At 36.8% G+C, this 9,950-nt stretch overlaps 1 protein-coding gene across 1 annotated transcript; it reads left to right on the top strand.

Moving 5' to 3' along the window:
- Positions 1 to 5,299: 5,299 nt before the first annotated feature.
- lbx2 (ladybird homeobox 2) lies at positions 5,300 to 7,986 on the top strand. Its single transcript, XM_067383045.1, has 2 exons — positions 5,300 to 5,856; positions 7,064 to 7,986. Exons 1-2 carry the CDS (start codon positions 5,529 to 5,531, stop codon positions 7,507 to 7,509), a joined length of 774 nt encoding a protein of 257 aa, XP_067239146.1. The 5' UTR covers positions 5,300 to 5,528; the 3' UTR covers positions 7,510 to 7,986.
- Positions 7,987 to 9,950: the final 1,964 nt, after the last annotated feature.

Here is a 9,950-nt window from a genome sequence, read left to right on the forward strand (position 1 = left end):
AACCTTCGTGCGTTTGTTTTAACTAAGTTACTGATTTATTGCACCTTTGTTTTGTGGAGACCAGTGACCTATATCGAATTCCCACGCCTTGCTGCTCTATCCAAATAACTGCGTTTATCAGTTCGGACGAATCCATTTCCTCCTGTTCACACCTTTGCTGCTCTTTTTTCTGAACTCGTGGCGAAAAGCTCCATAATCCTCTCCAGGAGTCGTGCCCCTCACGGCCTTTTTTATGATTTCGACCCGACTCCAGTGGCGCGCTGGCGGGGTGCAACACTGCTCTGCTGGGGTCAGAGCCTTTGATCCGCGAGTCCGTTTGTCGAGGGTTTGGAGCTGTTTGGGAGGGTGAGTGCGCTTTGGGGAGCCGGGGCATTTGTCATCCACAGAAAGAGAAAACATCAACAGGTACTAAGTACTGCTGAACATGACACCATCAAAAGCAACATGGGATGTAAAACAGCAGGAGACTCTGACGCTTTGATTATATTGTTTTTAGAGAGAGGTGTCTCAATAATAATGAGGGCTGTTTGGACACCATCGCGCGCGCGTGCAATTAACCTGTGACCATCAAATGTGCATGCGCCTCACCATAATGGTTTTTCGATTTTTCGGGTCCGTAATTGACTTGAGCTTGTCAAATTGCAAGAAACACTCATCGATATGACATTATTAAACACAATTAACACTCATGACTACATCGATTAGCTCATTACATCCACCATTAGTCCTGCGCTTCTGCAACAAATTTAACCTCAGTTTAAATTAAATAATCCAAGATTAATGATAAACTAAATAATCTAACAGAAATATTTTTTATGACACATCACTTAAGTTACCGATTTCCAATGAAGGATGTTTAATTTATGCAACAAGATTGACATATTTTTAGAAATGTTGAATTCAATTAAATTGTTTTGTAATTATAATATTTCTTTGGTAAACTACAATAGCAGCTTAACAGCTACGCAAATTATTATGATTTTATTTGAGTATATATATATATATATTCATGAATTATTACATTTTTTCTTTTGTCAAATCAACTTCAATATTTATGTTGTTCAGATAATATAATATAATATTTTGTGTTTCTGTTGATTATACTAATCGCCTTCATTGTATTAACTCAAATTTCTAAGGCAACCAGGTACTAACTTACTTTTTTTTTTTAAGTTAAACCAACAATTATTATTTTTTACAGTGTGTATATATATATATATATATATATATATATATATATATATATATATATATATATATATATATATATATATATATATATATATATGGCAGTGAATATTACCGCATGCTATATAAATTCTGATTGGAGGCCTCACGTGCGTTTGTACTGGCCGTTATTGAGAGCAACCAAAAGTCGACATGATTGGTTTACAGTTCAAATGCCCATAATGAAGGAACGTGTCAATTACATCGCGTGGATTTACAGCTTCATAGACACGAGTCCATTCACCTCATTCTCACCTCAAAACGACTATAGGCCCAATGTTAAGATTTATTTGACATAATTCTGAATTGTAATGTATTAATTCCCTTTAATAAATTTCCTTATCTCTTAATACAAATCTTATTTCTTCATATTTATGTACGTGGGTTCAAACAGTGCCAAGAGGGTATTTTGGAAATAGAGTAACACCTACTACACAACACACCCGATAGGTTCATCACAGTCAAATGTCACCGCTTGGCTCCACGTTAATGCGTTTGTCCCCGTATCATGTTTATATAGTAGTTAGTACAGCTGTTTGGGTGAGAGAGCGGGCGCGAGATCTTTGCAAAAACGAGTCTGTCTTAAAGTGCAAAACAGACATTTGAGGTAGAGATTTTCAGAGAGAACGATATTTTACCTCAAAATCTCAGACACTTCAATGTTTCAGAAATTCTTCACTTGATTTGGATTATATAAGGAGAAAAAAATAGTTTTCTACAAGATCTTATTTTAATACTAGATGTGTAATATCTTTAATAGTGTATACAATAATCAATAATTTGCATATCCCGGTTTTTATTTATATTTATGAATTGCATTTATTTATTTTTTGCACGAATTAAGAAAATGTCGACAAATAATTGTTTAGAATATAGAATTATTGAAATGGCATTTTATTCTGTAATTAAATTCTATCAAACTTCTATTTATTCTATAAGTTCTATATATTCTGTCGTTGCACAATATTAAATTGCAGGGAAAGATGTGTTTAACGTAATCTCGTGCACAGTAGCATTATCCCCAATAAATGTTTCCAGCCGCCAGAGCGCTGCCACCTCCATATGCGTGTCTGTGCTGAGGGAAGTGACGCAGGGACGAGCTGGGCGAAAATAAAACCCTGCTCCCCCTAAAGCCTTGATGATTGATGATGTCAGGTGTTCTGTTTCTAATTAACGTTTAAATTAGGCCAAAGAAAACCTTTCGAATTAGCGCTGCTGCGCTCGAGACCGTCAGGATCCTCTCAGAGCAGTTTGGAGAAGAGAGATGGCGGGATTATCTTTAGAACTAATAATGCTCGCGCATTTGAGAGAAATGTAACACCATGTTCAGCTTCGGTTTCTCTACCCGCCCTCTGTGGGGTAATGCGAATGTGCTATTGTTGGCGCTGAAGGGCATCATTCTCCCTATCAGAAATCCTATCCATCCACATTACATTAATACCCATGTATCGTTTAATAGGTTTAGCAGCTTTCCTCTGACCTGACATTCTGAGGTAACCAATTCGTTAAGGATATCTCAACCCGACTGGACTAATAAGAATAATTATTATCAGGCCTATTATTAATGCAGTCAACTGCACATTTTAACCCAGACAACGTTTTGCTTATAATATTTTGATTTGTAATTTTTGACAGTAATGTCAAAATGTAGTGTAGGCTGATGTCTCTTCCATTCCATTTCTCTTGATATTTTAATTCACAATGGGATCTGTACAAGCATAAAATGTCACTTAAATGGAATTTAAAATAGCTGTAGTTTTATTTTTGTGTGTGTATTCGAAAATGTATTATATATATATATATATATATATATATATTTATATATATATATATATATATATATATATATATATATATATAGATAGATAGATAGATAGATAGATAGATAGATAGATAGATAGATAGATAGATAGATAGATAATTTAAAATGTGTGACACGATTCATTAGCATGTTTTCTGTAGCCTGCTAAGATACATTTGTTCAATGCATTGTTGCTCATTTGCCATAAAATATTCTATTGAGTTTGGCTCCATCGCCCACGTCGACCGGTCTGGACCCGCACTAATAGAATGTCGTGCTGTTTTACTGCTCGTGAGTAGTTTGGCTCGTTTCAGTCCCTGTACGGATGTCACCATATGGTGCTCTTGGCACGGACAATGCGATATTCCTACGAACTGGCCATACATCGCCAATGACTCGTGTAAGAGAGACATCTATCACCCTAATCGATTATTGAAACCCTGTTAAATATTATCAGATGTCAACATCGCCACTTGTTTTATTGCCCAATGTATGTTTTATATTTATGGGGAGACCACCAAAATATTCACCAGTCTACAGGCCTCAGCAAGGTTTAAGAGGAAGTTACCTATTATTAGAAAATTATCTATTTGATCTAAATTATCTAAATTTATATATATATATATATATATATATATATATATATATATATATATATATATATATATATATATATATATATATATATATATATATTATTGGTCAATGCTAAATATTTTTGTGCATATTTGTTGTTCATTTCAACCAAACAACATGCAATAAAACTGAAGAGCTAACTGTATGAAAAATATTTGTGAAAAATAATAAAAAAGTGTTATTAATTAATCTTTGCCTTTGTACTAGGCTTTACATTAACTTAATTACATGTGTATAAGGTACAAGATTTTATATGTGCAAAAGGAAATATCTGTACTTTGTCAAAGCAAGCTGAAACAAGGTAAAAAAAAACATCTCGCATAATAAATACAATGTAGCACAAAGAAAACACGAAGTGCGGTGGACATATATTTTATTTTGTTGATCCGTTTCTTCTTTTCAAGTATCATTACATTGCTCTCTTCTATTTAGTGCTGTCTTAAAACTTCTATTCAATGTTTTAAAGCAAGAACGCGATTTCTTCTTACCTGCGTCTTCATATCAAGCGCACTGCGTTTCTCCAGAGTCCCACGAGCATCATCTGAAATCTTGTCCGACGCTGAGCGTGTCAGAACAGCACTGCTGTATAGTATGCTGCTTTTTCTCCCCTTTACCCACGTGCATTTTCACAAATTCATAGAATTGGGCTGCCGTGCTGACTGGGATATTATTGAATTTTTTTTTGTGTATAGGAAATCCTATAATAACAGTCACCTTTTACAACAAAACCACGTGGTCAATATCCTGCTTTAATACGCAAGATAATTAAGAATAGCCTAAATACAATTTGTTCACCTTGCAGCAAAATGCATAGCTTATTTAAAAGGCTTAAAACAACCGCTTATAAAAATAGTGTCGGTTTTTTGGCAAGATCAACACTGTGTGTGTGTGTGTGTGTATATATATATATAGCTATATATATATATATATAGCTATATAACGTAACATAGCCTACATATACGTTTGTATAATGTTTTCCGCATTTCATGCAGTTTGCTTCTCGATAAAGTCAATAGAAAGCATTTTTATTGGACTGAAACGATCACATGCCTTGCATTCTGATCTCGTGTGTTCTGATGACAGCTATACACGAGGTGTGAGAAAATGATGCTGTCATAATATCCTCCAAAACTGCAATAATCACATCCTACAATATTTCAGTAATTAGCGAGTTGTTCCTACATGCCCATCAACTCTTGGATATCTTAAACAGGCCTTTTAATTCTTAATGTTCATCAATGCTTTGTTGAATTTTTATTGTATTGTATTATTAAATTTTTTTTATTTTGCTCTACAGATTCGAATTCACATACAGAATGCTAGTGTTGGTGTTAATGAGCACACACTCTCCCTTTTCAGGGAGGTATACGCGTGGAGCACGTGGTTCGCCCTAAGTGGGAGTGGGATGCATCAACAGATGCATAAACATCCCGAGCCATCTCCCCTCTCTTTAAACTTCAGGGGGAAACTCCTCCTATTCTCGATCCAATTCATTATTATGGTCTGGCCCTTTAAGACGGAGCAGCGGGTCAGCAAGTAGTGTAGTGTTTCTCTAATTGAACTTCACAAAAGCAATCAACAAGAACTCGTTAGCGGTTGCTTGCTGTTTTGAGCCTCCTTCAGACACGGCTACACATGGTGAAGATTTTCATGGAGCAGCTCAGAGAACACCGGAGCCGCATATGAGGACTAAACTTCGGGTGCCTCCTGTGACTCCTGAAGCATGGTGCTTTTGGAGAGCCACTTCAGAGTGAGGAAGAACAACGATTCTGTTTAAAGAGAGGAATAGACAAGGCTTTTGTATGCATAAACAAGTTTGAGCGAACTAGGTGACTTCTATTCGAAATAGTTTCTTGGGACTGAGATGACCTCCAGCTCTAAAGACATGAAGGCAGGATCCGTTTTGCAGTCCAGCGGCGAGGAGAGGCGGCGGGGTCCCTTGGACCAACTCCCACCTCCGGCCAACTCTAACAAGCCTCTCACCCCGTTCAGCATTGAGGATATCTTAAATAAACCGTCCGTCAAGAAGTCCGTCGGTAGTCTGTGCCCTCCGCGGGTGCTGGAGAAAGTGACCGGCTCGAGTGCGACTCGGAACGGTATCAGCGCTCCGTCCTCGCCGTTATGCGCTCTGGAGGAGCTGGCGAGCAAAACATTTAAGGGTCTGGAAGTCAGCGTTATACAAGCTGCAGAAGGTAAAATGTTGTGTCTTTTAGAGAGATTTATACGTTTGCATTGTGTTTACGAATTAATACACGAGTTTCAAATGCGCAGGTTTACTGACACTTGGAAGTGTCTGTAAGCTATGTGTAGGCTATTTTACAATTGATATCGAATGCTTATTTTTATTAGCATATAAAAAAATCAATAATATAAAGCATATACAAAATATACACATATAACATAAATATAGGCTACTTTTTAGTCAAAATCATTGTTTTTTTTTTTTAGGTTCAGTGATTACCTTCCCGCAAACACATTTTCAGATATTGATATATATATTTTTTTCTGAAGTAAAAGTCTATAGCGATTCCTCGAGTGTGACTTTCAGTATTTCAGGATTTTCTACAGAAATAAGTTCTTAGATCTAAAAAAAAAAAAAAAAAAAAAAAATCCAAAGCCTTTATTTTCATAGATTTAGCATTTACAAGAATGTTAAAGAGATTGAAATCGTTCATGTTCGGTTGATATTTACAGAAAATGCCGTTCGTGAATCCTGACGTTCGTGTTGACATTGCAGAACTGTCTTAGCCTATATAGTGGGTCACACTAACGGTTAAGGTCGTCTGTAATTAGACTGAGGCCAGTTCTGTCGCGTGATAGGCTGCTTGATTAACACATCAAATATTTCGAATTTACTTGGCAATCAATAGTTCAGATGTTTTGGAAAGTTTCTCCCCCTCTTTTCAAGAACAGCTGTTATGCAGCTGGAATGAACAACTGCGGCCTATCACATAACACAACAGTGTGTACACTCTTAAAAATAAAGGTTCTAATTTGAACCAAACAGCTTTTTGCAGCTTAATTTCACAGAAGAACCTTTTTAAGTTTTGCAAGAAAAAAAAAATCATCTACAGTCTGTTCTGGTGCTTTAAAGGATCCTAGAAACCAAAACACTGATCTAAAGTGAACCTCTAATTTGAATCTCCAGAGAACCACATAGCAAGTACAATATACAGCCAAAAATAAGACCATTGAAGTACTTCCAAATAATGCTTTCACTAGTTAAAAATAGGGAATTATTATTATTTTTTTCTTTTTTACAGAAAAAAAAAGCATTAGCTTTATAATATTTGTGAATGATTTACTATAATGAAAGTCACTCTAAATTGTGACCCAGTAGCCCTCACACACCACCTGCGATATTCCTGGAAATCAACTCTCTTTCCTTTCCATTTAAAGGTCGCGAACATCTCAACGCCTTCGGCCAAAGACAGGCTTCCAAAAAACGACGGAAGTCCCGCACAGCCTTCACAAACCACCAGATCTACGAGCTGGAAAAGCGCTTTTTGTACCAGAAATACCTGTCACCGGCCGACAGAGACCAGATCGCACAGCAGCTGGGTCTGACCAACGCACAGGTCATCACCTGGTTCCAGAACCGACGGGCCAAGCTCAAGAGAGATCTGGAGGAGATGAAGGCGGACGTGGAGTCTCTCAAGAAAATTCCGCCGCAGGCATTGCAGAAACTGGTGTCCATGGAGGACATGGAAGACCCTCACGGTGGCTCGGGGCCCATTTCTCCCAGTCTATCTCCGAGAGCCTTCCCACAGTCCCCTTCCTCATCCAGAGGCCAAACCACAGACGAGTTCTCAGAGGAGGACGAGGAAATCGAAGTGGACGATTAAAAGCAGGCCCTTGTTTTCAGAGAAGGGCATTTTTCACAACTTTTGCACGGACTCTGCGGAAGAACTTGACATGCAAGCAAAGGTTTCTGTCTCCCTTATTTTTAATTTATTGAAAGGACCTCTACGCTCTGATGTGCAGACCGAAGACACGGCTGAAGGAATACGCTTTCATAAGATCTGAGAAATGCTTAGAGATAAATGGTACAGTATCAAGACTGCGACATGTGTATGTACATTTTAAGCTTTATTTCTCAGCTCGATTTTCTAAGGAAACGTGTGCAATTGTTTACACCGTTCAACACACCTCTGTAGAACCTCTATGCCAAAAGTGATTTTCAATTAAATTCTCAGCTGAATAGAATTATATATTTATAAATAATTTCAGAACATAAAAAAGTCACCAGAAAGTGAATTTATTCAATCTTGATTCTACGTTGTAATTGTCAAGACTCATTTCCCAAAGTTTTACATTATATATCCCAGTCCCTGCACAATTACAGGCATTATTAACAAATAAAAAAAAAGAAATGTATGTCCAAAACAATGCAAGGGAAAGGTTGTGTATATATATAACAAGTTATGATGCATCTAACTCGTTAAATTTATTGTAACATTCTATTTAATCTTCATTTATGTAAATAAAGGGTATATGTAATTTCACTATGTTTCCTTACCTTGAGTCAGAATGCATTGTATACTGAGCTGAATTATAAAATAATAATAATAATAATAAGTCTCCCATAAATTTGTGGATATAGGAAATCCATTGTTCTTTGTTAAAAATTTTTCATTATAATGCCACAACAACATATTTGTGATGAGTGAAATGAATGGAAACAAAGAAGTCTCCTTTTTTTTTTTTTTTTTTTTTTACCAATTTTTCTTCATTAGTATTAAAGTCAAAGTGGTTAAAAACTTAGCACCTTCTAAAAATTTAAGACAGCAATTCAATTTAAGTTTAATATTTTACTGGCATGCTTATTTTACAGTGCAATGACTTTATTTTATGCAAATGATTTTATGGCACACTCTGGAGTTAAACAGCTGAGAGAGGCAGAGCACTTTTACACATCGGTTCATTGTGTGTGTTAAGAGTGTTTGTGTGTGTTAAGTGCCTGAAGCTTAATTAGGACACTTGAACAAGGTCCCCCCCTCTCACATTGTCACGAGGACAACATAAAGCTTGCTTTCCTCCTCGCGCCATATGGTTTATGAATCTTCTCTAACACAAACTAGTCAACATGATTGATTAGGTTAACCCGCCTTTGAGTGCGCATTAACAGTTTCAGTCGGTCGAGCCCAAATAATACCCCACATCTGTGCCCGTGTGTTAAAAACGCCCATGAATAGCAGATGATTTGCATGCGGTTCCTAATGAATAAATCTCAATGGGAAGCCGGTGGAAATGGGGAGGATTGTTGCATCCTGGTCTGCCGAATTTCTTTCGGCCCATTTGTGTCAGTTTGTGAGCAGATCAAGGCAGCAGTTTTGGGCCAGCGAGAAGATGGAAGTACAATTGGTGTAATCGCTTGGAATAGTTGGGGTTGAAAAGTCAAGCAGATTTTTATGAGCGCATTGTGGAAAGGCTCGCCAGAGAGCCGAGGTTCTCAGAGCTGTCGAGCAGCGGCACATTCTCGCGCTTTTGTAACCACAGTAGTCTACACAATAGCTCGAAATGCTCTGGGTTCCTACTTCTGAGAATCGCGATGATTGGAATTCGAAGGTATATGAATATAAATGCCTTTGGAGTATTACAATTGAAAGCCGTGATTTCACAGTGTGAAAAAATTCGAGGAAACAAGCACTTTAAACACTCTGAAAGGTCTCTCGGATGATAGAGTAGCCGTTTCATTTTAGAAATAGATAGAGATGTAGAAAGATTTGCCTTTACTTACTGCAAATAGGTAGGACAGAGTGAAACTTTTCATTCATGTAAATGGCGGTAAAAGTAGCCTAGTTTCCACACGTCTGTCCATGTAAACAAGGCTACAAACGGAGTTTGTGTTTTCTAACAGGCTATGTGTTGTCACAGACAAGTCCAAAGTAAAAATCATTACTCTGACTCTGTTTTCATTTAAAGTCTGAATCATGACGAAGAAAATTTGAAAAATGAATGCCAGAAATAATAGAAATAAACGAATTAGAATAACGCTTTACCTAGGCTAGCCTATTTGCTTAGGCCTAGCATATTTCAATATTAGGCTACTGAATGTTAGGCTAGTTAACATTATTAGGCTATTATTATTATTATCATTATTATTAAATAGGCTACTATTATCATCTTTTAGATTCGTTAAAAATATGGGCTACATACAATTATGAGTTATTACAGGGAAAAACAAAACGGTATAAAATCAAACATTTAGCCTTGAGTCTGTTTTAGGTTTGTAGCGAATCGCGAAAAATAGTCGAAATTAGGCTACATAAGAGGCCTATACCGG

The sequence above is a fragment of the Chanodichthys erythropterus genome, chromosome 1 (assembly GCF_024489055.1).
Source record: "Chanodichthys erythropterus isolate Z2021 chromosome 1, ASM2448905v1, whole genome shotgun sequence".
NCBI lineage: Eukaryota > Metazoa > Chordata > Actinopteri > Cypriniformes > Xenocyprididae > Chanodichthys > Chanodichthys erythropterus.

What these genes read in the sequence shown, in the direction of transcription:
- lbx2 (XM_067383045.1), top strand. Translation starts at nt 5,529, where the DNA reads ATGACCTCCAGCTCTAAAGACATGAAGGCAGGATCCGTTTTGCAGTCC. An exon ending in CGTTATACAAGCTGCAGAAG is followed by an intron (nt 5,857 to 7,063) that starts GTAAAATGTTGT and finishes TTCCATTTAAAG; the next exon opens with GTCGCGAACATCTCAACGCC.